Source organism: Bos javanicus, chromosome 16, assembly GCF_032452875.1.
Source record: "Bos javanicus breed banteng chromosome 16, ARS-OSU_banteng_1.0, whole genome shotgun sequence".
Classification (NCBI taxonomy): Eukaryota; Metazoa; Chordata; class Mammalia; order Artiodactyla; family Bovidae; genus Bos; species Bos javanicus.
The window spans coordinates 25,894,959-25,917,238 of record NC_083883.1 but is presented as its reverse complement, the minus strand read 5'-3'; the positions used below and the strand labels follow the sequence as shown (position 1 = coordinate 25,917,238).

The 22,280-nt window shown below is 44.1% G+C and overlaps 1 protein-coding gene across 2 annotated transcripts in view; it reads left to right on the top strand.

The window, feature by feature from the left end:
- The first annotated feature begins 250 nt into the window (after positions 1-250).
- DUSP10 (dual specificity phosphatase 10) overlaps positions 251-22,280 on the top strand; it is a 40,981-nt gene continuing 18,951 nt past the window's right edge. Inside the window, exons 1-2 of one of the 2 annotated variants that reach the window (XM_061382246.1) lie at positions 251-1,100; positions 3,311-4,164. In XM_061382246.1, coding sequence (XP_061238230.1) covers positions 3,354-4,164 — 811 coding nt within the window. In that variant the 5' untranslated portion in view covers positions 251-1,100; positions 3,311-3,353. Of the gene's footprint in view, positions 1,795-3,310; positions 4,165-22,280 lie in introns of both variants that reach the window. The other variant, XM_061382247.1, reaches the window with a different exon arrangement.

The window sequence follows — 22,280 nt, the reverse complement described above, 5'->3', positions numbered from 1 at the left end:
GCCTCCGAGCAGCCCTCCGCATCGCTGCCTTCGAGCTACGGATGGAGCTCCGGGAGGCAGGCGAGGGAAGCGGGGGCGTGACTGGGGCGCTGAAGTAGGCGAGCCACAGGGCGCCGCGCCACCGCCGCGCCGGGCAGCAGTAGGGCAGCCGGAGGGGCAGCGACATCTGCGGGCGGGCGGTCGATGCTTCCTGGCGGCGCGGAGCAAGCGGGGCGGCCCCGAGGACTTGGGCCGTGGCGAAGCTGGCGGGCCTCACTGCCGGTGGATGGACGGCAAACTTGCCAGTCCCGCTGGAGCTCAGGCCTCCAGCGCGTGGCCCCGGGCCCAGACTGTAGAAGAAGCGATGTCCCTGGACGCGCGCTTACATTCATCCCCCCGCTCGGGTAGCTGGGCGATGTCCGTGAATCTTCGGTTTATCAAGTCACCTCGAGGGACTCAGGGAACCCGTTTTTCCAACTGGGGATAGTGATTATTCTCGCTGCCTCTTGCCTTTAGAAAGTTATTCTAACACGGTTGATCATCCAGCCAGAGTAAGAAGGGAAAATATACAGCGTGGTCTGTCCCTTGTTGAGGCGATGTACAGGGATCCCGCCAAGTTTGCAGAGCCAGTTTTAGGCGGAGCGGCAAACACAGCCCATTGACAATTCAGCCCCGGAAAGGGTTAACTGCATCCTGCAGGTTCGGTTTACATGTAAATAGAGAGCAGCTGCTCCGCGCGGGCCCCAGTTGGCCCTTTTAAGTTTTTGATTGGCTGCCAATGACATCACCGTCCGTATTATAACACTGTGGACCCAAAGCGGCGTCGGATAAACCCTCCTTAAAGAGCCATGGCCACGCCCTGGCTCCACCCCCTCCAGGTGCCCATTGGTCGCGGGCTGCAGCGAAGTAGCGGTCAGGTTTCTCCGAATTCCTATTGGTTCAACACACCGTCGGTCGGCAGCCGGCCCGCCCCCTCAGAACCTTACATTTACAGTGTAGCAAAAGAGAAAGTAACTATGTTGCTGCTGGAGATCAATGAAGCCTAGTGAATGAGGGCTGAATGTGCGAATCCCTTGCTGAAGCGGAGCGCCAGATGGTGGAGGGTTACACTTATTTATGAAGTAAGTGGAAGTCACCGTGGCTACTCCTGAGAGTCCAGGGGTGTGAGGCGGTGTGAGTGTGAGTGAGTATGTATGTGGTGTGTGTGTGCGCGTGTGTGTGTTGCGATGTTTATGGAGGAGCCACAGCAGGTGAGGTTAAAGTGTTCCCGCTGTTGGCTCACGCCGCCCTGTGCGTTTACTCTCTCTGCAGTCTACTTGGATTGGGGGCGAAGGAAAAAATGAGGTTTGTTGGGATGCTTTGCGGCAGTTTTAAAGGCCAGGGACTTGTTAGTGCGCTGTGTTGCGAAGGAGGATGTTAAGTGCCTGGGAGTGGGGAAGCAGCATTCTCTGACCACTTAATTTTCTTTCCAGCCGCTAACTAGAGGTGGAAGGGCGACTAGAGTGGGAGGGGGATAGCTCAGTGTTTTTCGGGAGGTTTCCTAGGCTGTCTGGATGGTTTCACGGGCAATATATATGCCCGACCCTGTGCTGCAGGGATGCAGGTCTCTTTATACACTCCGTGCGTGTGTGTGTGTGTGAGAGAGAGAGAGAGCGAGCGAGCGAGAGGGAGAGAGAGCGAGCGAGCGAGCGAGCGCGTTTGTGCGCGCCGAGCACTCTGTGTGGAGGTGGGGGTCCCAGCTTGTGTCTCCATGAGCACGCTTCTGCGTCCCTCTCAAGGGAAATGGACTGTTGATCCTGGGACGTACCCTACCAGGTAACACAATAGCAAAGACTTTTCACTGCTGGGTCCAGCTGGGAAACAGTTATAGCTTCTGGAATAGTACTCGCTCTTCAAAAAATACTACGCAAGGGAGGAAGGGGAGGAGGAGGGAGGAAAGAAAGGAGAAAGGGAGGGAGAACAGGGGTTGGATTCTTCTTGCCCATCTAAAGGTGGTGAGGGAAAGCTGAGTCCGGTGGGGATCTGTGGATGTGATAGGTGCGAGCCCCTGTGTGTGTATGTGTGTGTGTGTGTGTATTCTGCCTGTGACATTTTGGCTCTGTGTCTGAGAATGGTGACAGTCCTGTGTAGAGGGATGTTGGATGACATTTTTCCAGACATCTCTTAAAGTTGGTTTAGATGAGCTCCTGTCCTCTGTGTGTATGTCTAGTAGGAGAGGAGCCAGCAGGGCCCGGGAGTGGAGTACCTCTATGCCTATAGGGAGGAAGGAACTGTCCCTTTGCAGGTACCCTCTCAATGAGACAGGACATAGACCCCTGTGGGCAACTCTTTACTTCTCACTGGGAAGTCTTCTTTATGAATCCATCCTCTTGAAGAGAGGGCACATCTGTGTGAGATCAAAAGATTATGCATAGTGGCTACCTTCCGCTGAGAGAAGCTCTAGGATGTTCCTGTAGGGAAAGGAGGAGAATGGAGAGTTGAAGTGGTTCTTTTCTTAAAGGCAGGAGTGGAGTGGGTGGTGCGGCAAGGGAGCCATCTGAGGGATGGATCTGTCAGGATCAGGGTTTTCAGACCTGCCTCTGTAGCTTGAGGCTTCATTTTAGGGGACCAGTATGTAATGAAAGAGGACATGCAGATTAATTTATAAATAAGAGGGTAATAGGAAACATGGGAGGTTTTAATATGACTTTGTTGTGCTTTTCAAAGGACTTGGGAGAAAGAAAAGTAAGAATAGCTCAAAATTAAAGAGATTCACTTAGAGGGCTACTTTCATTCTGATATGCAGAAAGTTGACATCTGCCCCTGATGTATATTTAGCTGCTGTATATTCCCATGAGCCTTGCCAGCACTCTTGGTCATTCCTTTGCCTTTGCAGTGGCTGAAGGAATTACATGGAAAGTATGCAAGGGCGGACGTATGGGTCCTTCTCAGATGATTGCAGTATACTTCTGCCCTGGAGATGAGGCCCAGAAGAGATGCCTCTTAAGAACCTTCCCATCCATCTTGAGCTTTTCTGATCCTTTGTGCTTGTACTTTTTCTAAGGCTGAACTTGGATGTGGGTCCATGAAAGGTTGTTCATCAACATTTGCATAGACTTTACATCTAACCTTAGACTCAGCCAGGACAGGGCGTTGGGCGGGGGGTGGTCCTCAGGTGTGCATCCTCTTTGAATCCATAGTGGTGAGAGTCAAGCTTTGAGTGACAGGATACTGGGCACTTAGGACGACTTCGCTAAGAGGGATGCAAAGTCCTTTCCTAGGGATTGGATTCGACTGCTTTTTGTGTCACATGACTTTATTCTTTCTTTCCCCCCCCTCCCCTTCTTTACAGACTGTCTTGAGTTCTTCTTGAATTGCCAGTTTTCAGCCTCCTCATGCCTCCGTCTCCTTTAGACGACAGGGTAGTGGTGGCACTGTCTAGGCCCGTTCGACCTCAGGATCTCAACCTTTGTTTAGACTCTAGCTACCTTGGCTCTGCCGCCCCTGGCAGTACCAGCCACCCTCCTGTCATCGCCACCACCGTTGTGTCCCTAAAGGCTGCGAATCTGACGTATATGCCCTCATCCAGCGGCTCTGCCCGCTCCCTGAATTGTGGGTGCAGCAGTGCCAGCTGCTGCACTGTGGCAACCTACGACAAGGACAATCAGGCCCCAACCCAGGCCATTGCCGCTGGCACCGCCACCACCGCCATCGGAAGCTCTACCACCTGTCCTGCCAGCCAGATGGTCAACAACAGTGAGAATGCAGGCTCTCTAAGTCCATCAGGTGGGGTGGGCAGCCCCATGGCAGGGACCCCCAAACAGCTAGCCAGCATCAAAATAATCTACCCTAATGACTTGGCCAAGAAGATGACCAAATGCAGCAAGAGTCACCTGCCAAGCCAGGGCCCTGTCATCATTGACTGCCGGCCCTTCATGGAGTACAACAAAAGTCACATCCAAGGAGCTGTCCACATTAACTGTGCCGATAAGATCAGCCGACGGAGACTGCAGCAGGGCAAGATCACTGTCTTAGACTTGATTTCCTGTAGGGAAGGCAAGGACTCTTTCAAGAGGATCTTTTCCAAAGAAATTATAGTTTACGATGAGAATACCAATGAGCCGAGCCGAGTGGTACCCTCCCAGCCACTCCACATAGTCCTCGAGTCTCTGAAGAGAGAAGGCAAAGAACCTCTGGTGTTGAAAGGTAATGCCCCCACCCTCTCCCCAAGCACAGCCCTGGGGTCACCCTGGGTTTTATCTGAGAAGTACCAGCATCCTCCTTCCGCTGGCTGCAAAAGACCAGAATTGCCTTTCTTCTTCTTGTCTTCCCTTCCATGCCCTCTCTTAATTATTTTGGGGTTGGGAGAGAAACCCAGCAACCTTGAACTGAAAGCCAGAAGACTTGGGCTCTAGTCTTTAATTCACCTTCTCATTTGCATTGTGCAAGTCATTTCCCCCTCTCGGAGATGGTTTTCTCATCTTTCTAAAAAGGGGCTCTATGACACCAGATGGCATCTGCAGTCATGCTTGCGCTGGTAACTCTGTTCCATTCAAACTAGCTGGAAAGTTCTTGTCTCTCAGACTTAACCAAAGCTGATGGAACAGAGAAAACCGCAACCATGGTGAACTGCAAGTAAACCTCCAGGTACCAGTTCTTTCTGTGGGAAATTCTTCCTCTTTCTCACCTCTCTGAAAGTGACCTTCAAAAAGGGCAGAGATCCTTATTTTAGGGCCCCTCCAAGAGTTCACCTCAAACATCCATTCCTTTGCCAAAACTCCAAGGGATGGAGTCATTTTATGAAATACTCCCAACACACTGTTTCTTCTGGTGTCACCTGACAACCGTTGACATCATAGCTCCTTCCAAGATGGGATGGTGGGTCGCTTGCCCCAGGACACTGAGCGTGAATAACTAGATGTCAGTGTCACTGAGCCCTGGCAGGAGGAATTAATTGCCCACCTGTCTCTGGGCTCCTTCTGCACAGCGTTGCCTAACCTAGAGGGAGTCTGCATCCGCTGTCCCTCCAAGATGTGTCTCTTTGCCCTTGGATGCCATCCTTTGGGACACTGTACACCACACTTCATCTTCAGTGTTTTCTGTCAGGTGGTGGTGGTGATGGTGGTAGTCTTCTTCTTTCTTCTCTTTCCTTGAGTGTTGGGTCAAGGCACACAGTCTGGGCCACATTGGCAGCCAGTCTCTTGCACTGTGTAGACCAAAGGCATCGCTGGGTTCCTTTGAACACCTTGCATATTTAAATTGCAAAAGGCCATTGGAATGAGCAAGGTAGTTGGTTTTCCTTTGTGGGCTAGTTCTGCCATTCTTCTTGTCTTCCCAGTGGTGCATTCTGCCTTTTGTTGAGGAGTGTTCTTAGAAATCCAGTTCTAAATTCCTTGGACCTCATCTCCCCTGCCCACCATCACTGGCCTTGAGCCTACTCTTATTGGGCTCAACTAGCATAAAGGTACAGCTTCCCTTAAGGAAGGGCTGGTGGGCTCTCAGGGGAAGGAGAACATCATGGAAGTTACATCCAGAGTGTTCCAGCAGCACCCAGGCATTTTATGTTGTTTTTGATGGGTTTTCTTGTGGTTACTGATATGCTCATATTTCCTCTGTGTATCCTTGTATTTTGTCATTTTGTATTCTTGTTTGGCTGACTTTGAGTGACTCCCAGTAGGTTTACCCAGCTAGCATTCTGTCTCTGTGCTCCTGGCTTGTCTCATCTCTTTCAGAAGAGAAAATACACTCTACAAACTTCTCAGTTGTTTGTACTGGGGAGCCAAGAAGTGGAGAACCAATGGAATGATCTTCAGGGTGGTCTCTTGCTCATGTAGAGTAGATGCCGTTGAGGGAAAGCAGGCCTTTTGCATCCAAATGATCTGAGAACAGGCATCAAATAATCCACGTGAAGATGACCCTGGACTTAAACATTGAGAGTGTTAAGGAGGAGCTGTAGAGTCTACCCTCTGTTTTGGAGTGGGCATTATTGTGTATGGCAGTGGCTTGTGGGTTGCTGGGAAATGAATCTCCTAGGTGTTGCTGATCAAAGTGGGATTCCTCTCCCCATTTCCTGTGGATGCAGCTGAGAGCCCAGGCAGCCTGGGCTTGTTCCTCAGTGTCAGTAAGGTTGCCTCAGTGGGGCGGGGCCAGACATGCTGCTGATGTCACAGCTGGGCGCCTGCCGCCACCACCGCCCACAGGGCTCATCATTTTCAGGTTGGTGAGACGCAGCGGCGGTCGACCTGGAAGTTGCACTGGTGGTAGAGGTTGTATTATTTGTAGTTTGGGCTCTTTCTTCAATTATCTGGGGATTTTGTTGAAGATATGTAGTTTGGGAGCAGAAGGGTCTGTAATGTACTTTATTATTTTTGTCATTGTGATTTTGGTCTCTTTGGAGGGGAATGGCCTAAAATTGGGGCCATGATGGTAAAGAAGGGAAAGAGATCAATATTAGAATGCCCCTCTAGCTGCCCTTTCATCTGGGTAAACCAAAAGTTAATACCATACCACCACTGAGGTGAAAATGGGGTGGGTACCTCTGAGAAGGCATGGCCAGCAAACTTCTCCTAGGTTCTTGAGTGAGTCTATCAGACCATTCTGATCGGGCTTTTCTGCTGAGGTTTATTTTAGTAATCCCTACCCTTGGTGATGTAAGATTTTATTTTAGCAAGAGTAGTAGCGGTACCATTTTGGAAGGAGTGGTTTTCGCAGGGAAGATGTGGTGGGGCTAGGGGTGGGGGTTGGTTAGCATCTGGGGTAGATGCTTCTAAGGCTTCGGGAGTTTATTTTCAGAGATTTCAGTACAATCCCGGGTTAATTTATGGCTGACCCATCTGAGTCTCTGGTTTCTGTTTGTAAACACTGGTTGCTGCCCTCCCTGTCCAAGTTTTATGTCCCCCCTGTTTCAGTGCCGTGCTCTCCATTTTTGGTGCTGCCTGTCAAGTAGAGCGGCTGCTCAGACACTGTTTTAGTAATGCTGTGTCAGGTTGGGAAGAAACTGATCAGAGGCGCAGAAGACCCTGGGATTAAGGGACTGTTCTAATTTACAGTCCCCTCCCCACTGGGACCTATGTCTGAATTCGTCTTTTATTCTCATCCTCCAAAGAAGAAATGGCATCAGACCTGTGCTTCTACTCCACCTGGCAAACCATGAGTCGAATAAGTACATGTATAGAGACTTGCAAAGGCTTTGAGAGAATTATAATCTGTTTTACACAAAGTTGACTTTTACTGTGATTTTGCACCCAGCTGAATAAGGAGGCTAGACGATTCTGGGTTTTCCATAATGAGAGCTACCATCTTTGCTATGATGTTTGTAAGGTTCCCTTTTCAGCAAGGCTGGGTTCAGGGAAGTAATTTGTCATTTACCTATGTAGGAATGGATAGTCTATTATCACCTCCTCTTTAAAGACAATCTGTGTCTTTAAAACTTTTATTATAAAAGTTTTCCAATACAGAGAAACATAGAAAAGAGTATCATGATCGCCATATACCTAGTACCCAGATTAAACAATTGTTAATGTTTTCCCTCTCTGCTTTCTCTTCCTTTATTGGTTGTTGAAATATATTAGAATATAGATAATGTTTGACTATATTTCAGTATGTTTCATGTTTAAACTTAATGCTTTCAAATTAAGAAGTGTGGGCATATTTTATAGTACAGTACAGACAACATTTTCACTCCTAAATATTGGTGTCATGTCCCTGTTGTTGACTTTTTCAAGCTTGGAATTCCACTTTGACTAACTGGCTACTATTGAATCTATGGGGCAGCGCCTCCCACCCCACCAACACCCACGCACTCCCCCAGACTGGGAGGCATCTATAGCATCCTCTTCCACAGGAGTCCATCAGGTCCCATACCTGGACTTGCTCTGTGCTGTCACAAAACAAAGAGTGACTGACAAGCCTGCCTCTGAGTCAGTAGTATTTACTGGGGGCAGGGCTGGCGGGGGATGAGTGAGTACCACTTCAGGAAGCTGATTCAGTAGCAAAGATCTGATCACAGAGAGAGGTAACTTTTTATGCTAGAAAACTTTCCATCAAAACTCCTGAAGTGAGCCACATAGATGGCACATCTTCCCATAGTCACAAAAGGCTCTGAAGTCAACACTTGTAGACAGTACTGAGTCTGATGACAAAGTGAAGGGCTGTGCTTAGACATCGGAGACCCCGAGGAAGTATGTTTTATCTTCTGTTTTGTGGGAGAAACAAAAGTCTTCCTCTTGTCCGTCAGGGATGTTAGGATTTTTTTTTTAAGATATGTGAAACAAAGGCATAATCTATTTTCACATGTTTAGTGTTGTGATTCTGAGCTTCTGTTTAACATCCAGACATACTGAATATTAGCCGTGTAGCAAATGGCGGAGAGATTCAGGCAGGAGCAGGGGGCCAGCCTGTCCGAGCGTCTTGGCTCATGCCTTGCTAGCTATGTGCCCTTGGCCAATGGCTACTTCCCTTACTTCCTTATTTCCCTTGTTTACAAAAAGGATGTAGTAGCAGCACTCTCCTGGTGGTAGTTTAGGTAGTAAATGAATTAATGTGTACAAAGTGTCTAGAACAGTTCCTCATACAGAGTGAACTCTCCCTCCATGTAGCCCAGTAGTATTACTGTTGGTTGAACAGAAATGATGGTGTCAGTAAAACTGCAGTTTTGGCCTCTCTTCCAAAGGAGTGCAAATAACAAGTTAGGTACAGCCGTGTGTGTGTGTGTGTGTGTGTTGCTATGGCCTAAAAATAACTTGATGACTGTTACCTAATTTAAGTAGCATACAGTTGGAGTGCCAAGTAATTACAAAGACATGTTGGGTCAGAAGGCCAGAGTAATTTCGGCATATCCTAGAATTATTTATTCAGTGGGGAATTTGTAAAAATGTGATGATAAATCTGTCCAACGAATGTCCCTTAACTAAATAATGAAAGTATAAAACTATTAAGCTTTGCTTTTTCTGGCCTCTCATCAGGCTGATTTATTTTTGGAATAAGGATTGTAGTCTGACTTTAAAAGGGGAGGTGGAAGGAGTGGGGAGTATGCTTCATTTTGAAAAGTTCTTGAAGCTTTGCGTTTTGATGAGATGGAAGGCCAGGGAAAAGGAGGGAATTCATGGAAAGGCCTGCTCATTTCTTTCAGTGAGTCGAGCTGGTTCAGAGTTGACTGTATCTTCCTTAAGCTTTTGGATGTACTGTGCTGCTTCCTAATTAAAATGTGAGTGAAAAGTCTGTTCACTGTGTGTTCAGCAGAGTTTAGCTCACTTTCACCTGAGCTCCAATCGGGACTTTGCCACTGACCAACTGGAGTTGTCCTTAGGCAACTCAGGTTACCACTCCAAGCCCGTTTCTCTTCACTGTAAGACAGGGATAATTCCAATATCAAGGATGAAAGACAATGTAAATAGAGTGTCTGGCACATAGATAGCTGTCAATAAATCAGGGCCCTGGGCTCTGCCCCACTACCTCCACGTCCTTTCAGAATCTCATCCATGAGACTGGGTGAGGGGGCAGCGGGATGGGAAGAAGGGGTGTCCCTTTTCTAAGCACAGCCCTAGAGAGCATGTTAAGTAGGAACCACTGTCCTCACCCATTCAGATCAGTTAAGTTTACCATCTGGCTTGTGAAGGACAAGTTCAAGAAACTCCTTTTAGATGAGAAAAAGCAGGGTAGAGGAAGGGAGATCTGGCAAAATTACAGAACCGAAACATTCTCTAGACATAGTCTTGTGGTGTTCCTGCTCTCAGGAGCTGGCATTAACCTCTGACCAGGAGCTGGGCCTGCTTCCTTTATTTCTAGTGTTAGCACCAACCAGACTCTGCCTGGCCCAGCATCCCTGGGGAGCGCTAGTTTGGGCATAGGAATGTGTTGGTTTGCAGTTCTGAAGCAGTTTGGTTCAAACAGCTACAGGACACAAGATGGGCAGCAGTTCTCATCCCAGGAGAAGGCCAGGAGAAGTCATCTCACCTCTTCTGAACTTGAGACTCCCAGGTTATAGAGGAGGAAGGAGGCTTAGAGGTCACTAGTCCAGGAACCTTCACTGCAGGCTGCACCTTGAAATCATCTGAGGCAACTTAAGGCCTAGGATGCTCTGTTCCCACCCCCAATGATTCTGATTAAATTGGTCTGGGGTCCAGCTGAAGTATCAGGACTTTTAAAAGCTCCCAGGTGATTCAAACACACAGTGAACTGGGACACCATCGATCTCGTCCAGTCTTCTTATTATGCAGTTACGGAACTGGGGCCTAGAGAGGTTTATTGCTCGTCCAAGGTCACATGCATGATTAATTTCAGAGCCTTAGTGCAAAAATAGGTCTTTCCAGGTTGATAGGTTGATTGTGTGTGTCTGTGTGTAGGTGTGTACTATAATCTAATGATAACAGTATCTACTATATTGCATGCAAATATAAAATAATGCATACATAATTTTAAAGATGTATCTGTTTTAAAATCTTTATTGAATTTGTTAAATATTGCTTCTAATTTTTTTTTAAATCCATCCATCCTGTTAAGTTCACTATGTTTCCCCCCCCCCAAACTTTAAATTTTTTATTCTATATTGGGGTATAGCCAATTTAGCCAATTAACAATGCTGTGATAGTTTCAGGTGAACAGTGAAGGGACTCAGCCTTACATATATATGTATCCATTCTCCCCCAAACTCCCCTCCCATCCAGGCTGGCACATAACATTGAGCAGCGTTCCACCTGCTATACAATAGGTCCTTGTTGATTATTCATTTTAAATACAGCAATGTGTACATGACCTTCCTAAAGTCTTTAATTATCCCTTCCCCTTGGCAACCATAAGTTCATTTTCTACGTTTTGTTTTTTTGGCCTCAAGGTCTGTGGGGTCTTAGCTCCTCCACCAGAAATCAAACCCTGGTACCCTGCATTGGAAGGCAAAGTCTTAACCACTGGACTGCCAGGGAAGTCCCTAAAATAATATGTTTAATCAAGGATGAGATGGTTGGATGGCATCATTGACTCAGTGGACATGAGTTTGAGCAAACTCAGGGAGATAGTGAAGGACGGGGAAGCCTGGTGTGCTGCAGTCCATGGGGTCACAGATTTGGACATGACTTAGCGAATGAACAGCAACAACGATCAATCATTTTGAGTATTTTTACCTTTGTTCTTGAATTTTGGGATTTCAGTCCGGAAGTATAAGGACTTAAGTCTAAGATATTTTGAAACCAGCAAGCTCATAGCCCTGATATTTACCTGGGTCTTAGAAATATGGAACAATATTAATGATTATTTGATCCCATCTTCTAGGGAATTTAATGGTTTCAGGAAGAGCTGGAAAACAATTATCAAAATGCATCCCTGAACCTAGATGTCTAAGGACTTATGGATTGGTTGGTTTCCATGGATGTTAAACCCTTGTGGGTATGGGAGATTCATTCACTTTTTAAATTTTTCTTTTTTGTTTTTTTTTTCATTGAAGTATAGTTGATTTACAATACAGTGTTGCATTAATTAATGCTATACAGCAAAGTGATTGTTCATCAGGTATCATTGAATGCCTTCTACGGCTCAGCACTGGTCTTTAGGCTAAGGCATCTGCCATCATAACTAGGATAATTTGAATGTTAAAATGAGAGCATATGTGGACCAGGCTAATATTCCAAATCCATTCCACTTTGCAGCTCATGTACCTGTGTGGATTCTTCATTCTCTTCTGCAACAAAATCTTGTTTAGGGAACAGTTTATCTGGAGAAAATATCATTCTCCTAGGAAATCCATGTTTGTGTGACCTTTGGCTTTTTTCTCCTTTATTTTTCCCTTTCAAGATAGAGTCTGGCCTTTTCTAAGCACATCTCCTTGGGCCAACACAATTTCTTTCCAAAGTCTTGATCCAAAAATTTACTTTTTTTAAAAAAAATTTTGGGGTTTTTTATCAAAAAAGGAAATGCACATACTCTGTCTCAAGAAGCTCAGGGCTGACAGGCTTCCTCTGTGCATTGGAGTGGAACTGTGTCATTTGAACCTCACTAATTTGGGACATGTTGCTGATAGGAATAAGACCTGCGTTTATTTTTTCCTGCAAGCTCTCTATGAAAAGAGGGCATGCAAAGCAAACAAACATTGTAAATGGTATTTCAGAGACAAGGTTTTGGCCTGCTTAGGAAAAAAAGAGTTTTCAAGTACAATTAAAAATTACTCTAAGGGACCAGCTGAGTTATCAGGGAAGCCCACTCTAAGGGACAGGGCTTCAATAAAAACACAAGCATTTATCATTTTGAAGCCTGTGCTATTTCCCCTAAACTGTGTGGGTCCCTCTTGTACAGATTTTCTGTGGCTACAGATCCATGTACTGTAACCTTACTAATTAGAAAAATGGGAGGGAAGAAAAAAGTGGGAGTGTGAACCACAGTCTGAATTTTATTGTAGAGTACTTCAATATACATTTTATATTCATGTTGATGTAGTATCCTTTCTAATTATGAAGTCCTTGATTCTGGATGCTTTTATGCATAAGTGAGGAGGAAAGTCTCAGCATCTTTTTTTTTTTCAGCTTATATCTGTATAATCTATTATTACTTAAAGTTGGGAAATATATCTATATTTATGTAAATATAAGTATATTTATAAATACATTATATATATGTGTGTGTATATATATGTGTGTGTGTGTATATATATATATTTTTTTTTTTTTCCAGTCCCCACCCCAACAAGACCCATATTTTATGTAACTTAAAGGGAAAACAAGCTTGAGCCTATGCTTTTGGATACAGAAATGAGCTGTGCAGCCTGGTATTTTCATATAAGATAAAGTCTGCTATCCCATGCTCTGCCTCTAGATCACTAACATAAAGAAAAGGATTGCAGATTCATCAAATTATCCATATTGTCATGATGTTTTATTTGTGATAGAAGTCTACTTATCTTTCTTTTACCACCCCTCCCCAAGACTGGAATTTCACGGACATCGAAATCAAGCTAAACTCTCTCAGAGTTCTTCAACAAAGGGTGTGGTTTGGCCTTTCTACTTCCCAGTGGACTCCCATCAGGCATCTGTTGCCCAATTCTCAATTAAGTAAATAGACGGAGCTGCCCGATGCAGGGGGCACTGTCAGGCCATCCTCCCTTTGAGGAGTGTAAGCTTTTCCCCTTATGATGTGAGCTCATGTGAGCTTACTTTGCGTCCCTGGCTAAGGTGGTGGTCACCACTTTAGGCAGAACATTACTGTCCAGTTCTTTAGTACTCGGTGCTTATTCTATGGGAGAAATAATCCCACATTCTTTGTACTCTGACCCTGGGGTTTGCTACCACTGGGCTAAATATCACCAGCTGTTGCTCCTGGCAGACAGGGAAGAAAAAGTAGATTGGGAGGAAAGGAAGGAGGGGCAGGGGTGCAGAGGAAAGAGACCGGTGTGAGGGCAGAGGGTGCTGTCCGAGTCAGAAACCAGATTGTCAGGCTCCTCGACTGGAGTCCTGGGTTCCAGTTTCCAAGGCCGTGAATTACTGTCATTAGTTATGACAACATGTCTGTGTCCCTCTTAAAATAATAAGACAAGACAGACTTCTCAGAGGGGCTTCCTTGAAGGGATCCAGGACATCTTCCTGGGCCTTGTATTTCTTATTAAAAAACATATTTTTTATGGTAAGATCCAAAAGAATGGTCTGATGATTCTCATGGAGTGATATTTTACTCTGACAGTGGAACACTGTTTAATCACATATAACTGACCATCCTGTCATCCCTGAAATTAGAAAATTATTTTCCAGATAGTTTGCGGGGAGAAAAAAAAAGTGAAAGCTTTCTATGTGCTGGGCATCGGGATATCACATCAGCATCTTAGTTAGTTCCCAGCACAGCTTCCTGAGAGAGGTTTTAGATTCCTAGTTTTACAGAGGGAGAATCAGAGGAGGAGATTCAATACCCTCCCCTGCCGCGATTATTAACCAGTGAGTTTCAGAATGAGAACTGAAACCCAGCTCTAAGGACCTCAAAGGCTCAGTTCTTTCCAGGCTGGCCACATGTTTATTTGCAAGCGAGCTATAGATCTCATTCCTTAGGGTCCCTTTAACTGTGCTTTATCTATGAAGTGTCCTTGGTTACAATATCTGCTGCCCCCCAGACCCACCCCACCATTTTCTTGTATTTCCTCAACTGAAAATTCCAGTGCTCAGAGTGGCTGACTCTGTCTTCAGAGAGGAGCTGGCTGCTCAGTGACCTCATCCTGAATTATATCCCAGCTTTGGGAAACTTCAAATTTTAGTCACGGCTGAGGTTTCTAACTACAGCCACCAATCAATGAAAGAAATATTTGAAAACTGCAATGATTATTTGTAGCATTTAGGAAATGTTTGCTATCTAGTGGACTCTGACATGGGAACACTGTTTCTCATGATAACACTGCATTCTACATATGAGTGACTGAGACTCAGAGAGGTCCAGATACTTGTCCAAGGTCACTCAGCTGTACCTGGTAGAGACTGCTGGGCACAGCGTTCTGAACCTTCTGCTCTGTGTATTTTCAACACAGAGAAGTTTAGAGTCCATTCTTCTAGTAGCCTGTGGATCTGAAGATGAAGTTTCCTTTTTTTGTCTATATGAATGTACTCACTTTCTAGAGTGGGGAGTAGATAAGGAAGAAGGAAGACAGGTATGAAATTATACATAGTAAGTAAGAAGGCATGTTTGATAGGTATATATGACTATATCGCAAAGACTCTAAGACCTGACAGTATTTGATTATTTATGTTTTATATTCATTATCTGTTCTATTAATATGGATAATAATATTACCTATGTTATTTTCCCCCCTCAAGGATGTAAAGACTTTCTTGTTGTTATCATTACCTCTGGGAAGTCAATTCTCTTGAGATTAGTGAATAAGAATCTTATCAACCTATTTACTATTTATTGTTTTCCTCTTCTACTTTCTTTATCTTTCTTCTTCCGTTCTATAATCTAAGCTTATAAGTACAGCTCAGGTAACCTGAAAATGTGACAGGGACAGACCCCAGAAAAAGCATAAATAACATCCTTGAAGGATAGCAGAGTGGACCCCTGGGAACCAAGTTCTTGAAGTGGTATTCATTCAGGCAGAATTATTGAACATTTTTTTACACTGTCCCATTTTACAGATATGGAAACTAATTACTCACCCAAGAGAACGTAAGTAGTTGGTAGCAGCACTGGCATAGAATCCATATTTCCTAACTCTCAGTTTAGTAATAATCCTTTAAACCCCAGTGGGAGTATAATGCTTTGGTTTGCATTTGAGTTGTTACTAAATAAGCAAATTCTGTGGGTTCACGTGTTTGGCCAGGTTGCTTCCTGTTTTCCTTCCCTTCCCCTTTGTAAGGAGCTGATTAAGTGACTTTTCAGTGAATTGATTGGCTGATTTGCATTTGTATTCAGCTTTCCTATTAGAAATTTGCATCTTTTCTAGCAGAGAGAATATATTAATAGTAAGTTAACAGCACAGATTCTAGAGTCAGCCTGCTGAGTTTGAATCTCAATTTTGCCACTGATTAGCAGCATGAAGTTGAGTGAAATAAATTTGGTGTGCCTCAGTTTTCTTTTCCATAAACTAGGGAGGGGAATGACAATTTTCTCATGGGATTCTTTGAGGTTAAATTAGATAATATATATATATATATATGTATATATATATATGAACAATGCCGGACACATAGTTGCTAACATTTATTACAAATGTATATAATTATAATACCATATATCTGTAATAAAAGCTCATCATCATATATCTATCTCCAAGGGATATATAAGTAATAAATTTAGTCAAATGAATTGATATCACCACTGAATGTAAGTAGAAATGGCTCTTTGATGCTTGGCAATTTTTTTTTATGTTTAAAGGTTTGGAAAAACCCAGCCTTTCTAGTGGGGTGGATAGGTAACTACATCAGGACTTTTTTCTGAATCAGTGCTACTCTGGAAAATTATATACTATTTCTCTGTAAGGAAATCTTATAAAATTAAGTCTTAGCAAAGACTCAATTATATACCCACTGCTGGACTATTAAGAAAATTTTAGAAAGAAAAATTAGATGACACGCTAATCCCCCGGACTGGCCTAGTTTCACTTTTACATATTCTCTGCATTCCTTACCCATATATGTGCATATTTTGCAGAGTTTTTCATACAGAAACTGAAATTCATTTTCACTTTATATTGCCTATGCTTTTACTTCCTGTATAATCATCACAGGTTCTCTTTGAATGTTATAACGTGTCTTATTTTATGGTTGTATCACTTTTTACTTCATTCGTTTGCCTACTCATGAAGTTAAGATTAGTCCCAACTTTTTGATATTATAAGAGAACTCTCTGGAGGGAACCCCTTGTTTGGGAGTTTCTCCACTTTTCCATTGAGGAATGGAAGCTCCAGGCCAGTCACCTTGGGTTTCTTTTTTCCCTTTAATCCTCCTTCATTTTTTCATTCCTGCGTGTCTCTTCAAAAATAAGCTCCAACTGCCTGTTAAAGTTACTAGTTTGTAGGGAAGTCTTTATCTTTTATCACGAGGTCTTTGCACAAATTCTGTGTGTGCCACACACGTGCCCTAAGGCATGTACTGTAAATTTCCAATTTCTGCGTTGGTGGGCAGAGTAAGGGAGTGTAGAGGCACCCAGTCAATACTATTAAAAACCAGAAAATATTGTGGACGTGAATGATCTGGCAGGACCAACACCAGCTCCTTGTTTCAGAAATCTGAGTTACTGAATCAAATCGCAGTTTGATGCTATTGATAAGGCATTTTGAAAGGAATATCCTTGTAAATAACAACAGAAAGAGTTAGATTTTGTGAGAAGCTATTAAGTGTTTGTGCCCCTGCCTCTTTCTCCTATTTTTTTAAAACCCTGGGGTTTTAGTGCAGCTTGGAAATCATTTGAATGCTTAAACAGTCAAAAGAATACATCAGAATGGAAAGACAATTCCCATTAGTTCATTTGCCAAATTAAGGTAAAATGCCCTTTAAATAGGAGCTAATTCTCTGACAGATAATTAGCTTGTCTTTCTTGATAAAGTATGTGAATTGGATTGAGTTTATTATAATTAATCTTGCATATTATGTAAAAATGCATTTGTCTGCCCTTATTAGGTGAATCTCTTCATTCCTACCTTAAGGGTGGCTTGGAACTTCTATCCCACTCCAGTGAGAACTGACTGAATTGGATGAATGCCAGGGTGATGGGCAGCTTTGTTATAAAGGTTGGGAGAAGCTGAATGTGGGGTACCACTATTCAAAGACAGGGCTTTCTTAATAATGTGTTGTATGTCCTCAGTCACTCAGTGGTGTCCAACTCTTTGTGGCCCCGTGGACTGTAGCCCACCAGATTTTTCTGCCCATAGGATTCTCTAGGCATGAATTCTGAAGTGGGTTGGCATTTCCTACTCCAGGGGATCTTCTGGACCCAGGGATCGAACGGTGTCTCTTGCATCTCCTTCATAGGCAGGTGAATTCTTTACCATTAGTACCACCTAGGAAGTCCTTTTCTTATTAATATCTACATCTTAAAAAAAAACAAACAAAAACTTTGATTATGTTTTGGGTCCTGAGAAATCAGATGCTACAAAGCTGCCTAAATAATTGCTTTGAAATCAATCTCCTACTCATGACATTCTTTTGCATTTACAATGCAGAGCGTTTTCTAGGGACCGAAGAGTGGGGTGATTGGCAAGTACACTTGCTGAGGTCTAAGCGGTGACTCTGGAAGACGGCCTGAGGGGGAGCAGAGGGGCTACTCAGTGACTTCATGAGCCACAGCACCACCCCCCCACTGTAATTTTCTTCCTCCCCACCTCCCAGCTATTCAGAGTTTCTTGAGACTCCCCATCTGGCTGCTTTCAGGGCTTCTTTTCTCATCAGAAGCTATTGTCCATGGCTACTTGATTTTGCCAAGGGCAAATGTGGGCTGGGGAGACGGAGTTTGGGAATAAAAGGACATACTGTAAATGATTCACCCAAGAGCCTCTCTCCTCCAAACTAAAGTTATTCTTTTCCGGGGAAGATGGAGGATATTTGATGTTGTGTGGGAGTTGCCTAACACAGGGCTTAGACCACCTTAGGGTGTAGTCCTTGGTCACTGTGTGTGTGTATGTGCACACACATATTTTAGTTAACATTTGTGAAATGGACACTCAGCATTAACTCATTCAATGAAGACAGCAATAGTCATCTCTATCTGCAGCCGTGTCTCAATATGATAGCCATGAGCCACATGGGACTTGAAATGAGATGGGTCCAAACTGAGGTGTGCTGTGTGTGTAAGATACATGCTGGATTTCAAAGACTTTGCGTAAAAAGCATTTAAGATATTGCCTTGATCATTGTTTTATGGTAGATTACACATTGGAATGATACTATTTTGGACATGTTGAGCTAAGTAAAATATACAATTAATGTTAATTCTACCAATTTCTTTTTCCTTTTTTAAACTGCAGCTATGAGAAAAAAGATTTGCTACATAGTAACTGGCATCATACTTCTATGGAATAGTGCTGACCTCTATGTAGTGATAACAGTATTATTATCTCTACTTTTTAGACGAGGAAACTGAGGCTCAGAGAGGTTAGGTAAATTGCCAAAGTCACACAGCAGAAAGTCAAATTCTTACTGCAAAGCAGATGTAAAGCAATGTGATTATAGGGAAGGGACTCTCTGTGTAGTTTGAGCTCCACTTAGGAAGAAGTAGAAGGATGGAGATTGAATTCAGTCACATGACTGGTTCACTCAGTGGGGCCTAGTAGCGAAGCCCTAATGAAAACTCAACTCCAGAGCTGCATTGAGCTTTCTGATTCATGAACACAGTGGAAGGCTGATGAGTCCATGGGACACTGAAGGCCCTTGTTTAAGGACCCTCTCAGCTCTCGCTTTGTGTATCTCTTCACTTGGCTGGTCCTGATATGTATCCTTTGTAATAAAACCATCAAGCTCTTTCCTGCATTCTGTGAGCCATTTAGTGAATTATCCAACCTGAGTGGGGAGTGGTGTGGGAAGCCAAGAATTTTAAGCTGATTGGTCAAAAGTGCGGGTGGCCTAGGAACCCCTGGGCTTGTGGCTGGCGTCAGAAGTAAGGGACAGTCTTGTTGGGTTCCATGCCCTTAACTTGTGGAGTCTGTATTGATTCTGTGTTGTTAGGGGCAGTTACAGGCTGCCCCTAACAGTGTGGTTTTATAAGAATAGACTGCTTTCCATTGAGATGTATGTTTTAGGGGTATAGTGTCCAGGAAAACAGAGTACTGTAGCTTAACTTGCTTGTTTCTCTAACCCCACATCTCAGGTGACAATGGCCAGTTATGCTCTAGACTTGTGAAATGACTCAGTCTTCTGGCAACTGCTGTTGACCACGAGACTTGGCCCTGAGACAGGGTAGCCTCTGACACCACCATGCCCAGAACCTTCCAGCCTGCAACTCTTGGGGTCCCTCTGCTTCTTCATGTCCAACAATACCACATAAAGGGTGATGACATATATATTACATTTTTATCACTTTGATACCAGAGATTTTTAAATATTGGTGTTGGGATTAAGTTCCTTACCGGAAACTGTTGTAGGGTGATAACATAGGTAGGTGTGTTTTGTAGTTATTTTTGTTTGTTGGTTGGTTTTTAAGTAGTTTGCAATGTCTGGGGCTTCCCAGGCTCAGTAGCAAAGAATCCACCTGCCCACACAGGAGACTCGGGTTTGATGCCTGGGTCGGGAAGATCCCCTGGAGAAGGAAATGGGTTGCCAGTATTCTTGCCTAGAGAATCCCATGGACAGAGGAGCCTGGTGGGCTAAATAGTCCATGGGGATCACAAAAGAGCTGGACACAACTGAGTGACCCAGCAGCAGCAGCAATGTTTTGAATCTCACTTTTGTCATACGTGTCCTATTGACATCTCCTAAATGCTGTGTTCAGATCTTTTCTTTGGGGGCTTTGGTTTGGATTTTTAAACCATCATTCCACGTGTTTTCTTTTTCTTTTTCAGTTTGGTTTCGCCTTCCTTCTTAAAATAGACACTCTGTCTTCCCTGTGGTCCTGCTAACTGTCACCCTTCTGTTACCGCTGAGGCCTGGCTCTCTTCCTGAAGGCCCTCTTAGGTCACCAGCTCCTAGAAAGTGGACTCCTACAAGGGCATCTTGGGGCTGCCCTAGAAGGCTCATTTCTAAGAAAAGACAAACTTAAGCTGTGTAGTTACTGCAAGGGGAGATTCCTTTACCAGTGAAAACAAGGAATGAAACAAAGACTCTTCCAGAATTGGAAAAGAAGTCTCTTGAAATGCCCACAGTGACTTGATTTCTACCTACTTGGGCCAGCTCTGGGCACTCTGCATACTACCACTATGCCAGGCTTGCTCTTTAGAACTGTTCGGCTTTGAGGTTGCAGAGAGTTAGGTAACTGCCACTCTCAGTAACTGTGGGAGCTAACTCCCAGTTTCTAGGAAGGTTAGAAAGAGTTTGTGAGAACCAACCAAAAAGACACAGAAAACTGGGCGTTCTCTGCTCACTCTGTGTCTCTGAGATCCTCACCTTCCAGAAGGTCTCTGAGGCCTTTGTTTCTGTCTTTCAAGAACACCAGTAATGTGACCCCTGTGAGAGAACCAGGGCTGGAACAGTCTTTTTTAAAGAAGAGGAAACTCCTATGTTTGAAGAAAAAGCTCTTAGCAGATGATTATATTTTAAAATGGCTGCTGAGTTAAGTAACTTGCTCAAAGGTGCAAGGTTGAGAGGGAGGGATGGGAGGAACCTAGAATTGCTGATTTTACTTTCAGCTTCTGTCCCTTCAACAGGAGGCAGAAGAAATGGCCCTGGGGCTGGTAAATTCACACTGTGTGACTCATCTGTCTGTTAACTCAGCTTGTCTCATTGGGCAAGCCAGTTAGCTGGGAGGGGGCCCAACTAGATTTCAGTACTGTCCCCCACAGCCCACATGTTCATACTTAATAAATGAGTGTGTAAATGGACTGTGGGGGTCTCTCCCCCTGTTCCCTGACATCCTACAAGCTGAGTGCTCCCTCCTAAGTAAGCTTCTACTTGTTCATGGCTCTTTCTATTCATTCATTGCTTATATAGAACCTCCAAGAAGGACGCGTGGAGAAGGTGATGGCACCCCACTCCAGTACTCTTGCCTGGAAAATCCTATGGATGGAGGAGCCTGGTAGGCTGCAGTCCACAGGGTCGCTAAGAGTTGGACACGACTGAGCGACTTCACTTTCACTTTTCACTTTCATGCATTGGAGAAGGAAATGGCAACCCACTCCAGTGTTCTTGCCTGGAGAATCCCAAGAACGGGGGAGCCTGGTGGGCTGCCATCTCTGGGGTCACACGGAGTCAGACACGACTGAAGTGATTTAGCTGCAGCTGCAGCAGCGAGAAGGAGGCATGGAGAGAGGAGAAAATGTTAAAGGCCACTGGGAATGATTTGTCTTTGACCCCAGTCATCCTCAGGCATGGCTGTCTGTCACGCCTACAGGCTACTTCTTCCCCATGAGCCTTTCCAGCCCTCCTTCCCAGTCTGGGAGAGGGATAGGATTTCTGTGTCCTTACACTAAATTCACCTGGCTGGCCCTGTACCTGTCCTATACAAGTCTCAATGGGATGGCATCATTTCAGGTTTTTTTTTTTTTTTAATTCAAGTATAGCTGATTTACCATGTTGTGTTGATTTCTGCTGTATTGCAAAGTGAGTCAGTCATATCTAGACAGACACACCTTCTTTTTCATGTTCTTTTCCAATGTGGTTTATCACAGGGTATTTGAGGAGTCTTAAAACGTTTCTTCTGCCCAGGCCTTTTGCTAAATTTCCTCAATTTTTCCTTCATCTCGTTCTTTCTCTCATTTGATTTATCTTCAGAGACTATATATTTTTAAAAACATTTTAATCTTTTAAATTCCTAGCTTTATACTGAGCAACATATAGTACATCTTTACAACGAACTGGATCTTTCTCCTCTCATTCCAAAGCTCATTTAATCTAGAAACATTTTTAATAAATATGTAACCATACTGTTTATTGTTTGTAATCAACATGTCAAGAAATTCTGTCATTCATAGTCAATGTTTCTATTCTTTACAAGGAAGCTATAAGTTTTGTTGCTGTTCAGTCACCAAGTCCTGTCTGACTTTTTGTGGTCCCATGAGCTGTAGCCCATCAGGCTTCTCTGTCCATGGGATTTCTCAGGCAAGAACACTGAAGTGGTTTGCCATTTCCTTCTCCTGGGGATCTTCCTGACCCAGGGATCAAACTCATGTCTCCTGCATTGCAGTCAGATTCTTTATCACTGTGCCACCTGGGAAGTCTGAGATATAAGTTAGGAATAGCTATTTACCTGTAACTGACACTCATAGAAGTTATAGTATAAGG